This window comes from Sus scrofa, chromosome 7, assembly GCF_054392235.1.
Source record: "Sus scrofa isolate SSC_HxYL_T2T_F1_AM1 chromosome 7, Sscrofa_HxYL_maternal_Yorkshire_Landrace_v2.0, whole genome shotgun sequence".
In the NCBI taxonomy this organism is placed as follows: domain Eukaryota; kingdom Metazoa; phylum Chordata; class Mammalia; order Artiodactyla; family Suidae; genus Sus; species Sus scrofa.
This window is the reverse complement of record NC_139389.1, coordinates 6,778,578-6,793,075: the sequence shown is the minus strand read 5'-3', so window position 1 is coordinate 6,793,075 and position 14,498 is coordinate 6,778,578. Positions and strand designations below refer to the sequence as shown.

The following is a 14,498-nucleotide window of genomic DNA, read 5'->3' as shown; positions in this document are numbered from 1 at the left end:
TCCTTCTTTCTGCCCTTCACCTTTCTTTCATGCTCTCGAAAAACCTAGTAAATATCATCAGCCCGCAAGAGTAATGACCTTCCCACTGATTTTGCGTAATGCAGGTTAAATTTATATCTACCCATAAGGAATAAATTCTAGAGTGAGCAGAAATCTTAAGGATGCTTTAATCTGACTTTCTATGTTATGAGTCAGGACAGCCGCCCACGTCTCCTGATTTTTCAGTTTATAATCTGTTGCTGCTGGAGCAGCCAGGTCTCAACTACATGGAATGCATTTCTTTATTGAAAGTTCTTATTGAACTTCTATTGTGTATTTGGCATTGCTTATTCCAGGAGACAAAATAGATAAGATGTGGTCTCTGCCTTTTGGACACTTGACATTTATTTGATGAGACCAGCAAAAAATAACCACTGACCCACATTTCCATAGGATGGGAGTGGCCATCGTAAAGCTCTCTTTGCCATATGCATGACTTCAACATATGCTGCCTGGTTTCTGTAAAAACCAAAACAGACACACAAACACTTGCACACACCATTTATTTGTACTGGTTTGGCATTCTGTTTTCTAACTGTCTTTTGACAGAAATGCTGTTGTATAAATTCATTTTAGGGCAATGCCATAGAGAATCCACCAAAAGAAAATGACAGCATATATTACATATAAAGCATTTCAACACTTTTTTGTTGTTGTTGGTCTTTTTGCCTTTTCTAGGGCCACTCTCTCAGCATATGGAGGTTCCCAGGCTAGGGGTCAAATTGGAGCTGTAGCTGCCGGCCTACACCACAGCCACAGCCACGAGGGCTCCCAGCCGTGTCTTCGAACTACACCACAGCTTATGGCAACGCTGGATCCTTAACCCACTAAGCAAGGCCAGGGATCGAACCTGCAACCTCATGATTCCTAGTCGGATTCGTTAACCACTGAGCCATGACGGGAGCTCCAACACATTTTTAATCTATTTATTTTTGTCCTACCTATTTAAATTTGTTCTACCTATTTATGATGTTTTTCCAGGGTGCTTGTGTCATAAAATACTATGATTTATTTCCTTTCTTACCTACATGTTTGTTTTTTTTCAATCTACCTACCCACCCCTCTAACTGAGGGAACCACAAAACATGGACATTTTCAGGAAATCCCTAGTTTTTTTTTTTTTTTTTTTTTTTTTTTTGCTTTTTGCTTTTTACAGCTACACCTGCAGTGTACGGAAGTTTCCAGGCTAGGGGTTGAATTGGAGCTGCAGCTGCCAGCCTACCCCACAGCCACAACCATGCAGGATCTAAGCCGCATCTGTGACCTACACCACAGCTCATGGCAATGCTGGATCCTTAAAACGCTAAGTGAGGCCAGGGATTGACCTGAGTCCTCCTGGACACTAGTTGGGTTCATAACTTGCTGAGCCACAAGGGGAACTCCCCAGGAAACCCGGATAGTTTTAACCTAAAAATCAGTAACTACTTATCTTTCTTATGTGATATTATCTCTGTTTTCTATTTATTTTAAGTTTAATTGACTGACTTTTATAAATATCATTTATAATATTTTGTTGAAATATCTTGTGGCAAGTATGCTATTAAGAAAACCACTCTGATGAATATGTGCCTTTTTATTCATTTTGGAAATCGTGGGAAATACTAAAGTAAATCTGGCTGTACATTAGAATGTTGTGGAGAAGCTTTAAAAATATTACAGCTTGGGGAGTTCCCTTGTGGCTCAGTGGGTTAAGGATCTGGCATTGTCACTGTAGCAACTTAAGTCACAGCTGTGGCTCAGGTTCAATCCCAGGCCTGGAAACTTCCACATGCCACAGATATAGCAGAAAAAAAAAAAAAAAGCTACATCTTGAGTCACTTCTCAGATATTTTGATTTTTGATGCATCTATTTTGAGGTGGACCTCAAGATCAGAAGTTTTTAAAATCTTTTAAGGATTAGGAACATTGACATAAATAAGTGTAAAAAGGAAGACTATTATAAATAAATCCAAAGGAGTTATTGGAAAATCACCCAAATTTTGAAGAAAACGGTAGAAAACTCTCAACAAAATATTTAACAAATTGGCAACTTGAATACTGTACAGAGAGATCAAAATGAAGTGAAAGTAAAAATACAGCCATAAAAGAAAATAAATTTTGATATAAGTTCACTAGGTAATATAAAAGGCATTTATAGCTTTTCACTAAAATTTTCATTGTTGCCTAACATTCAGGGTTCTATAAATTACGGCATGGAAAATCAATATTAACTTTGTTTTGTAAAAGATAATTTAGGTAGTATAGGCATTGATAACAAAGAGATATATAGTTTATACTAGAGATAAAAATCAAGAAGTGATGTTTAGCAGTTCCCATCGTGGCTCAATAGTTGATGAACCTGACTAGTATCCATGAGGACGCAGGTTCAGTCCCTGGCCTCACTCAGTGGGTTAAGGATCTGGCATTGCCATGAGCTGGGGTGTAGGTCACAGACGCGGCTTGGATCCCGCATTGCTGTGGCTGTGGTGTAGGCCAAGAGGTACAGCTCCCATTCAACCCCTCGCCTGGGAACCTCCACAAGCCACGGATGTGGCCCTAAAAAGACAAAAGACAAAAAAAAGAGTAATATTTAAAATGTACAGCGTTAAGAAAAGTAGTTATTTGGCAAACAGCATTAAAATAACTTGATCGCACTAAAATTTACTGGATTTGAATAGGTTAACTTTTTTTTTCTCTTGTTTTATCTGACTCTATTTAAAAAAAAAAGCTTTGTGAAAGTTTATCTGTAAAGCTTTCTGGCCATTATCAATTATGAATAGACATAATTGTCCATTCGCTTTCTTATTGGAAAGACAATAACAGAAAAATTCGTCCTGTGTATATTTGATGGGGGTTGGTGGGTGGGGGGCAGGGGGAGAGTGAGTCACTTACGAGAATAGTATAGATATTCAAGATGCATGATTTTCTGATTATAAGATAGAGTGAGCTGAATGCAGGTGCTTCTGTTTCATGAGGATAAAAATGAAAAATTCTTACCCTGATACTCTCTTTTCCTCTATGTGACATTCTAAACTCTGTGCATTTTTCTGATGTGAGTTTCCCAAATGCAAACACTTCTGAACCAGGACACTTTGAATCTGTCTTTTGGGGCTTCTTGGGAAAAGGATAACTTGGGATTGGGAAGAGAAACGAGAGAGAAAGTAAGTCTGATAGAACCGGGTCATTTCTGTCTAGGGTCTGTTGGAGGAAGGAAATTGCCACCGTCAGGGAGCCAGGCAGTCTGGCTCGGCTGTGACCTCCTGAGTTCCACCTTGGTGTATTTAGGGGTGGGACTCAGGCTGATAACCATGAGCTTTGAGGAAGAGAAAGGAGAACTGCTCTGATTTGCCCCAGAGCATCTGTGAAAGAATGTAGGAGAAAATTATGCAAGCAAGATGGGCTTTAACTTTTTCCTAGAAAACCTTTTCTTTCTATTTTTCTTGTTGTTCTTTTTAGGACCTCACCTGAGGCATATGGAAGTTCCCAGGCTAGGGGTCCAATTGGAGCTGCACCTGCCGGCTTACATCACAGCCACAGCAACCCCAGATCCGAACCACACCTTCAACCTGCACCACTGCTCACGGCCACGCCGGATCCTTAACCCACTGAGTGAGGCCAGGGATGGAATTCGCCTCCTCTTGGACATGAGTCGGGTTTGTTACCGCTGAGCCACAGTGGAAACTCCCTCCTAGAAAACCTTTCTATCAATTCCTCACTGTTCAGAATACTTCATTTCCTCTGTCATTGGTTATTTCCACCGAGACCTTTATCATTAGCATTTTAGGAGTTCCCGTGGTAGCTTAGCGGTAACGAAACTGACTAGTATCCATGAGAACTCGGGTTTGAATCCCTGGCCTTGCTCTGTGGGTTAAGGATCCTGCATTGCTGTGGCTGTGGTGTAGGCCAGCAGCTGCAGCTCTGATTCACCCCCTAGCCTGGGAACTTCCATGTGCTATAGGTGCAGCCTTACAACAAATAATAAAGTAAAATGAAAAAGCTTAATTATTAATGTTCTAAACACAGAAAAAAGTCAGCAGAATTGCATAGTGATCACCTATATATGCACCACCAGATTCTACAATCTTGTCATTTATTTTTGAACTTAAAATACTGTTTCTTGGAGATAGTAAATACTTGCTCGTAAATGAATATTTGCTAATTTCATCCCAGCATGAATATTAGGCACACCCTGTTATTTGGAAGAAAACATTACTTATAAGAGGAAACAGAGAAGCTAACAAACATATAGGGTGACGGCATTTTACGCAAACCTGTTACTACCAAAAAGAATGTATTGTTTGTAATGCAACCAAACAAAAAACAAATAGAAGTTTTGGAAAAATTGAATTCCTCATCCACCTTTTGGATTTTGCAAACTGCTATTGTTGTTCTAGAGAAATAACTAACCGTGTGTGGAACATTTGCAACAGTTTAGGTAACAGATCTGTCTCTTAATAGGTAATTAAACTGCCTCCACCATGGGATGATCCAAAAAACCATGCAAGGCATAGTCAGCTTCCCCCTGAATTTCCAGTTTGTTTAACGGCTGAGGCAGGGAAAGCAGAATCCAGTGTGGAAAACACAGCCGGCCTTTCAGAGAAAGAAACAGAGAAAAGCATGTGTGCAACAAGAAGGGGTGATGAAACTAAATCTTCTTCACACTCTTCTCAAGGTTAGTTCACTTCTCTTATCTGTGTTCTAGTACCAATATCTCAAGTTGTGTTGTATGACATAAAACTGGGAAAGAAGTAGGAGTAAGGTGTTTTTTCCTATACCATGCTATTTGAAGCACGCATAATCATTGATAAGAATATTAGATTTCATAATAATTTTATAATTATAATTACATAATAAAATAGAAAATTAATTCATCGAAACAAAAGTCTTTCTCCACAACTTATTGCTCGAAAAATATTTTTTTTGTTTAGGGGGAACAATTGTAACTTTTTGGATTCTTAGTTCTAAATTTTAATCTTTCGTTTATGCAAGAAGAGAGGTCATTAAGAAGTGACAAGGAGAGGGAACTGTTTTCAGGAAAAATTCTAAAAGGTAGTTTATTTTGTAAGAGTTTGTTTTCAAAGACTGGTTTAACCCAGAACTAAATGAGCAAATATTTTTTGAAATGTTCAGTGTACAAAAGTTTCCATTTCCAGAGCGAGAATTAAAGATGATTCCTAACTTTTTTTAGCATGAGTAGATATGGATAGCAACCAGCAGCTAATAGGAAATACAGGGGTAGGGACAAGATTAGAAGATAGATTGTGAGCTTGATTTTGGACCTACTGAGTCTGAGATTCTCATGTTACTTCCAAGTAGGAAGGGTCAGGAGATCTTTGGAAAAATGAATGCATGTGAAGCTCAGGAGAGAGATGGAAGCTGGAAAGGAGAGTATGTCCACTAGAGAGGCACAAAGACGTAGAATCCAGCTGAAACTAAGGACTGGGATGAGTGCCCAGCTCAGGAAAACAGCAGTGTTTCAGAAGGATGCTCGATCTCAACTATAACCAAACAAGGCCCGCACTTCTTGACTTCTTAGGGGACATCTGTCTTCTTTGTCTTATCAGCTGGACAGCACAGAGTTTCCTACTCATTTTCCAGTGATCAGTGTTGTATTCTAAATCCCTTGGAAATTTCCAGATCATTGGGGGTAAGCCTCGCTGGGCCAAGTAAAGCTCCACTGATTGCTAGAGTCAATTTCTAGAACCCGACTTCCTTCCCTGATAGGCAATTCCCGCACAAGCCCGGGTTTGTTTTCACGTCCTTCCCATCTCCCCACGAGTAAACCCTATCACCAGCTAATGATTACGGAGACACTGCTTCCTCCAGAGAACTAAATGTCGTTTTATAGAGTCCTTGGTGTTATGTTATGTTGAAATTTTATACACAGAATTCACACATGTTGAATTATGTCAACCGTCTCTAAAAAAATATCCGTGACCCTAAATTAGAAATGGGGTGTCTATGGAAGCTAGGTAATAAATACCAACACTGTCAAGCTACTTGATTAAAATGTATTGTTTCTCACACCCGAGAACTTGAATTTGTTTGACCTGTGGCCTGACAAGATAGAAAGTGACTGCCATCATGGCCTGGGTTTTGGAGAATAAGGAGGAGAACTTGCTGTCCCCAACTTTGAGCTGACTGTAAGCATTTGATGTTGGAATTAGGTTTAAGGCTTTGATTTTTTTTATTTTAAATGCACTCCTACATGGATAACAAGGGATGTGCTGTTGTCAGTTTGCTTAGTGTGGAGAAGGGGAAGCTGGAGAGATGGGGGGGTCTCAGGCACTGACAGTCTAGGATAGAGTGGAAGGTGCCATAAAGGCGCAGAGATGGTAAACAGACAAGCAAAGCACAGATTTAGCCTTTTCCAAAATGCGTCGTGGGGCAACTCTGGCGGGGACACTCGTGGACACTGCGGTTAAGTCTTACTCGGTTCTGTTGGCAAGAGAATGACTTTTACTCGCCTCTTGTTTGAATGTGGAATCGGATCCTCTGGTCTTCCAACAGGAGGGTCTGGGGTGCCCTCATTCTGCGAAAATAAAGTCAAGTTGACATATAATCTGTGTCGCCTGGGAAGCTGAGATGTGGAACGGGAAGGAAAAGTCCACAGCTTTTCTGGTGGTTGATGGTCAGGATCTTCCTAGGATGGATTGAATAACTCAAGAAATAGAGACTAAATGATTATGATTTCATTAGATAAAAAAGATGGAAGACATTGTAGTTAATTTTTTGTTCAAATACAGAGTTCAAATACCCAGTCAACTCTAAAGCCACTATGTGGGACCCTAAAAAATATGCATATGTAATGTAGGTTTCTTCCTCATTCCCTCAGTCCTTCCTTCCTCCCTCCCTCTTTCTTTCTCTCTCTCCCTCCTTCTTTTTTTTCTTCTTTTTTTTTTGTCTTTTTGCCATTTCTTGGGCCGCTCCCACGGCCCATGGAGGTTCCCAGGCTAGGGGTATAATCAGAGCTATAGCCACCGGCCTATACCAGAGCCACAGCAACTTGGGATCCGAGCTGAGTCTGCAACCTACACCACAACTCACAGCAAAGCCGGATCCTTAACCCACTGAGCAAGGCCAGGAATCGAACCCCCAACCTCATGGTTCCTAGTCGGATTCTCTAACCACTGTGCCATGATGGGAGCTCCTCTTTCCTTAATCTTTCTTTCCTTCTTTCCTTCCTTCCTTCCTTTTTCTTTCTTTCTTTCTTTTTCTTTCTCTCTTTCTTCCTTCCTTCCTTCCTTCCTTCCTTCCTTCCTTCCTTCCTTTCTTTCTTTCTTTCTTTCTTTCTTTCTTTCTTTCTTTCTTTCTTTCTTTCTTTCTTTCTTTCTTCCTTTCTTTCTTTCTCTTGTATTAAGTATGGAGCTAAAAATCTTATGTTAGAATTTTTAACTTTCAAGAAAGCAGGTTCTAGTTTAACAGTAATAATATTTCAGTGATACTGACATTTTAACCTAGTTTTAAGATACTGAGCAAAAGATTAGAAGTAATTACTCTTAGGCCATTTTTCACCAGATCATTTTTGCTTTCTAGTATTTCCTCCAGGTACTGTGGCCATATTTACCGCACCTATTACACTGTGCTCTGAACTTGGCTTTTGGAAGGCTACCCCAGTTCTCTTAAAGCAGGGCTGGTGACACTCCGAGAAATATGAATACTGCCATATTCAATATGAGAACACTCTATGCCATGAGAGGAAGAATCTTTTATGCATTAGGAAAATGCTTTGGAAAAGGCTGATTAACATTTGCTCTGCTCTGAGCTCAGTGACCAACTCGAGCCCCACATTTAAAGTCTATGCAGGGAACTTCTGCCTGTATTCCAAAGAGATGTATACAAAACCCAAACCTAAAAATCTCTTGGAATGCATGTCTCTGCTATATCGCATGTATTTATTTATTTCTCGTGGAGGTTTCCTAGACATTGTGTGAGCAGTTACTATTCCCATGGGTTCATTTTCTAATATATCAGGGCTGTGATACAGTATGCTGTTCCTGCCACTGATGTGTTGCTAAGAGATTTAATAATGGGTAAACAAACACGACATGTGGTAATTCATTTCAAATTAAAAGTTTATTAAACTCTGGCTTGATGGCTTTCTGGCTATTTACAATTAAAGGAGGGATGCTTTGGGAAGGGGCGAACACGTGGTGTGTTCATAGCTACAAAGTTTCTATCTGAAAAATATGTTTATGATCTTCCACAAGCTGTCCTGTGTTGATAGGCTCCGTATGTAATCTGCCCGAATCCTCCATCACCTCCGAACCACGAAAAAGTGACTTTAATGTTCACTTACTGTCACACGTGTGCATGTGTGTGTGTATGTGTATGCTCTCTCTCTCTCTCTCTCACTCTCACACACACACACACACAAAGAGGATTCTGAATTTAATCCTATGGTTGTTGTTTTAAGTGGTGGTCAGCCTTGCAAATAGGTAGATGCCTGAGGCCAGAAATTATTTAGGAAAAATGAAAGGCTGGGGAAAAAAGACCTGTGATAGAACTTTTGGGTTATTACAATCTTTCGGCTATTTTAGTTTTTAGAGGACAGACCAGGGAAATCTTTGTTCTGCTTGACAGCTTTGTTTTGTGTGTGCCTACCCTGCATGAACAATGGTCTCTGGCAAGGTCTATGTGTGTTTTGTGATGCACAGTTCAATTCAGGAGTGTTTTATTGTGTAATCACCATCAATAAGACACGCGGCTAAATGCTGTGCCGTCAGGAACCTCAATAACATACAATCCTCAACCTCCAGGGCTTTGATGAGGCCAAGCCTCCGCCACCACTAAGATAAGAGTAGGCACACATGTTGGATAGCTGATGGGAGGGCCTGCCAGCATTCTGTTTTCAAGCAGGACCATCAGGCCCCCTGAGACATTTTAAACCTGGAGAAATGCTGCAGGTGCAATTGGCTAAGTAACAAAAATTTAGTTCTTAGGTGAGATGAAAAAGATGGGAAAAGGGGATTGTCTGTCAATCAGGTTTGTTCCCTATTCTTGTCATTTCCTGGTGGGATTCCCAGGAAGAAGGCAATGCTTGGGAAAACTCACCAACCTGCTCCAAGAACCTTTTCCATGGAAATTCTGCAAGACAGGGAAGTATACCAGGTATTATGGAACACACCATCCCTTGAGAAAAGGAGGCGTCCTGTATACACACACACTGTCTTCTACATCCTACGATTCCATTGTTCAAGGTGCTATTGAGGCCCCAGTGGGAAAAGATAGGTGAGAAGATCATGAGCTCAGGCGAGACATGCTGGTGGGCTTCTGGAAACAAATGAGTAGGCTTTCCAGGGCAGTTGACATTTGCCTGAACTTCTTTTTTGTACAACTCCATTTGAGTCTTGTCTTGGTAGGTTCTGGGGAAATGTGTGTTTGTTTCGCATTTCTTTGGGACAAAAGAAAAGCCACGAGGAAAGTTAAGAGGTTGGAATGGTACAAAGTATATATGGAACTGTTGGATTGTAGCATACACGTGAGGATGGTTTGGGGCAAGGAGTACTTTAGGGCAATGGCCTTAAACTTCAGTTCGAGTGAGCAGGATTTGCTAGGTGAATATTTGTGTCATACAGAAAACTGAGAAAATTATAGTCAAGAGTATTTCTATCTTAGGTATCCAAGAAAGTAGCATTGTCGTGTTCAGAGATGAAGTCAGCTTTCAGGCAAAAGCTGACCAGTTGGGTTTGGTCCAGGTGAATTTAAAATGTTGGGGGAATTAAGAAGATGGTGACCAGTGGGAATTGAAAAGTATACATTTAAAGCTCAGGAGGGACATATGGGTGTCCTGCTCATGGGACTGGGGCCAAAGCTATGGGAATGGATGAGTTTACCAAGGAAAAGAAGCGTGAAAAAACTGTAGGATAACCTTCCCTTAAGGGGCAGATGAGAGCAGAGGATGCGTGACAGAGGAGCGATCTGCAGAAGGCAGGAGAAGACCAGCAAGTGTGCCATCACCGCGACCACACTTTTAAAGTCTCACCAAGAGAAGGGGGTGGTCACTCAGTAAAATACTCTATTGCCACACTACTCTGACGTTATTTTTTGTTTTGGCCAAAACTTTGACTTTATTTATTTATATTTTATTGAAGTGTAGTAGATGGACAAGGTTGTGGGGGTTACAAGGGTGCAGTACAGGGATTCCCAATTTTCAGAGGTTATACTCCATTTAGAGTGATGATAAAATATTGGCTCTATTCCCTGTGTAGTGCAAGATATCCTTGCAGCTTATGTTATACGTAATAGTTTGTACCTCTTAACCCCCCATCTTTATACGTCCCTTCCCCCTGCCCTCTCCCCACTAGTGGCCTCTAGTCTGTTCTCTATATCTGTGAGCCTGCTTCTTTGTTTTATTTACCAATTTTTTTTTTTTTTTTAGATTCCACATGTAAGCGATATCATGCAGTATTTTACTTTCTCTGTTTGAATTTTTTTATGTAAGAAAATGCTTAAAAATAAGCAATACTGTCAAACTTTCAAGAAAAAAATCCTTGGACTCTTTAGGACAAAGAATAGTTACTGAGGAACAATGACGCCATATTTGGAGGTTCCTTTTAAGTGTCTTCATCTTATTAAACACTTTCCCTTCTGGCTCCTCTCAAGATAAACTAGTGTTTTCATAGTTGCTTAGGGTTTGGCTCCAGGAAAATTCAGGATGCAGCAATAAGGCCCCGAGAACTTCTGAAAAGGCTACACCACCCAAGTGTAAACAAGCACGTACTCTGAGAAGGCACGAGATGGTTCTGGCACTTATTCTTGATCTAACATCATTTTTAAAAATTGGAACCAAGTTTTATTGTTTGCAGATGGGTCAGTGATACAGGGGGCAGATGGATGTTCTCTGGGTGCCTAGAAAGATGGCACCATGGACCCAGGAAGCCCAACTCAAAGGACCTTTGAAATAACATAACTGGTACCCAACAATCTCCTGCTTCAGCATCCAGAGTGGGTGCTCCAAGCACGCCATATTTCTTTGCCCCTGGGCCACTCATCCATCCTTGAAAGTGCTCTTCTTTGGGAGTGCAGATGCTGGATGAAGCTACGGCCTCTTTTTCACTAGAGCTTCCTAAATAAGTGTGGGTTAGTGTACTCCTTAGGCAACCATGGATTAGCAAAGCTGAGAAATACAAAGGGATTATTTTCATTTGGCCTTTGCACTGTGGTAGAGCAGAAAGCAATACGGTGTTGAAGTCAGAACATTGGTGTGAATCACAGGTTTACTACTTAAAATTTGAAACGTCTAAAAACCTCTGTGAGATGTTTTCTTTTAAAAAATAATTTATTTAATTTTAATTGAAGTGTAGTGGATTTTCGGTGTTGTGTTCATTTCTGCTGTACAGTAAAGTGATTCAGTTACACACACACACACATTCATATATATGTTTTTTTTATTTTTTTCCACTATTGTTTAGTCATAGGATTTGTGTATCATTCCCTGTGCTGTACAGTAGGACCTTGTTTATCCACTCTCTGTGTAATAGTTTGGGATACTTTCATCATGTGTATCAAATAAAAAGAGTAATAGTTGAATTTTCTACTTTCAGGTTTGTGGGAAGAATCAAATAAGATAATGTGTTCAAGTGATTTCATGATTTAATGAGGCCTGATTATAATGTGTTACCTTAAAGAGCTCTCTTTTACAAAGCAGAAATTCTGGAGTTCTCCCTAATTTTAATGTCTAAAGAGGAGAAAAAGGGCAAGAGGTGGCCTAATTATCATATACGTTATAGCCTTGATGTGGATGGTACCCTCTTATTAGGGACCTTGAGACAGTTATGCTCTTTCTTTATCTCAAGAGATGGAGCCTGGTGGTGCTTCATCAGCTCTGCCCTCACCTCAGTGCCCCCACTTCCTTGGCTAAGTCCTAGAAACTTACCGTGAAGAAGTGTGTCTAGAATGCAAACGCCATGAAGGTGGTGTCTTTGTCTTGCTTATTGATGTGCTCAGTGTCTACAGCAATATTTGGCACATCCTGGATTCGCAGTGAATATTTGCTGATTGAATAAAAGAGGAAGGCCCTAAGTGCCATCTGAGCTTACAGCTCCTTTCTTTGGAAATAAGTCAAGCAAACAGTTTAATTTTTTTTGTCTTTTGGGGGCCACACCTGTGGCATATGGAGTTTCCTAGGCTAGGGGTTGAATCAAAGCTACAGCTGCCAGCCTACACCACAGCCACAGCAAAGCAGGATCCGAGCCTCATCTGTGCCCTGCACCACAGCTCATGACAATGCCAGATCCTTAACCCACTGAGCGAGGCCAGGGATCAAACCTGCAGCCTCATGGATACTAGTCAGGTTCATTAACCACTGAGCCATGACGGGAACTCCTAGTTTTATTTTTAAAACTAACATACGGTAAACTTAACATTTTTCGAGAATTCAGTTCTTTGTAATTAACACTTACATAGATTTATGTGACACCACCACGACCAGGAAGAAGAATCATACCATCACCCAGACCGACCTCCTCTGTGCTGCTTGTTGTAGGTACACCCTCACCTCCTCCTCCCAGACCCCATCCCTAAGCCTTGGTACCCACTGATCACTTTACTATTGTTATAGTTCTGCTTTTTCAAAGCTGTCATACAGTGTGTCATCTTTTGTTGACACTGCCTTTTTTTAGTTAACATAAATGCCTTTGAGACTCCACCAAGTTGTTGCATGTACTAACAGTTCATTCCCACTCATGGCTGAATAATATTCCATTCCATGGATGTACCATAGCTTTTTTCTCTGATCGCTCATTAAAGGTCACATGGATTGTTTGGATTTTTGTGCTTATGAATAAAGTGGCTGTAAATATTCGTATACAAGTGATTGTGTGACTTAGTATTTATTTCTCTAGAACATACCCTTAGGAGTAGAATTGCTGGGTTGTGTGGCTCTGTATAATTAACATTATAAGAAATTGCCTCTTTTACAGAGCGGCTGCATCATTTTGCTTTTCCTCTGGGAATACATGAGTATTTTGCTTGCTCTGCATTCTCATCAACACTTAGTATTGCCAGTTTTTTAAAAAGTCATTCTAATTTATATTCAAATTAAATCCAAAATCATGATTTCAAGTCGCATTTCTTGAACAGCTAATCTTATCGAACATCATCATACATACATACTTGCCATCCATTGATACTCTTTTGCCTATTTTTAAATTGGATTGATTTTTGTTTAATGGTTAAGTGTTGACAGTTCTTTATACATTCTGGATTCAAACCCTTTGTTGGATATGTAGTTTGTAAATGCTTTCTCCTTGTCTGTAGTTTGACTTTTTCTTTTCTTAGAGCCTTTGAATTTTGTTTAAGGCCTTTCATAGAGCTTTGAATTTTGTTTAAGGCCAAGGCATCAATTTTTAAAATGGATTATACTTTCGATCTTATCTGTGAGCTCCTTTCCTAACACTTGGTCACAAGATTTTTCTCATGTTTTCTCCTGAAAGTTTTTAAAATTTATAATCTATGATCCCTTTGGCTTTAAACTGCTTTTTGAATAAGGTACAAAGTTAAGGTTGTGGTTTTTGGTTTTCCTACATGAATGCTCAGTTGTTCCAACACTATTTGTTGAAAAGACTGTTCATTCGCCACTGAATTGCTTTTATGCCTTTGTCAAAAATCAATTAGCTATCCATGTGCGGTTCTATTTTCATCACTGGGTGAGGGGAAGAGGGCTCTACCCAGCATGTACTCTTATGCCCAGTCTAAGCCAGGAAATAGAGGCAGAATGTGGAGCAAATTAATTAACAGCAGTGAGAGAAGAAGCACAGATGGAGCAGCTGATGCCTCAAAATACTAGAACTCAGAACAGGGAGTCACGGACAAACTGGTCACTAGAGCACAGTGTGTTCATCTATTAAGAGACCTACTGTGTGAGTGTTTCAGGAACCTCATGCTTCCTGAAGTTCTGAGGTCACCGTTCCCTTATGGGTAAGGTGAGGAAAGCAAGTTTCAGACACTAGCAGTTATCCTAGACCCTAGTGACATAGACTTTAGTAATTTGTAAGTCAGTTTGCCTGTTTCTATGGCAACATTATGAATCTATCAGTATACGTGACTTTGCTTTGCTTTTGAGTTTGTGGAGAAACTGTCCCAAATCATTTCTTATTGTGTGCGGTTCTAATAACATCACATAACTTTTCGGGAATGAGGGCTTCTACAAAATATAGCCAAGGTTTTAAGAATTTGGAATGACTACTTCAGAATCACCATTTGAGGAAATGTGGAGACAAGTTTTAGACATGATGTTTATTCTCTTGGAGGTCTTGATTTTCAAACAGCAGAAGTGATTTAAGTTGGTTATCTAAGTGCAAAATTGAACCTCAGGCAGTAGCTGTTATGGCTTAGTGGAAATGAATCTGACTAGTACCCAAGAGGATGCGGGTTCAATCCCTGGCCTCGCTCAGTGGGTTAAGGATCCGGCGTTGCCATGATTTGTGGTGTAGGCCTCAGATGTGGCTTGGATCCTGTGTTGCTGTGGCTGTGGTGTA

The 14,498-nt window shown here is 40.3% G+C and overlaps 1 protein-coding gene across 1 annotated transcript in view; it reads left to right on the top strand.

Moving 5' to 3' along the window:
- The window catches only part of LOC146401171 (uncharacterized), a 267,755-nt gene that overhangs the window by 81,316 nt on the left and 171,941 nt on the right, over window positions 1-14,498 (top strand). The window contains exon 10 of the mRNA XM_084970323.1: window positions 4,477-4,690. Within this exon, the coding sequence (XP_084826449.1) occupies window positions 4,477-4,690 (214 nt within the window). The remainder of the gene's footprint in view (window positions 1-4,476; window positions 4,691-14,498) is intronic.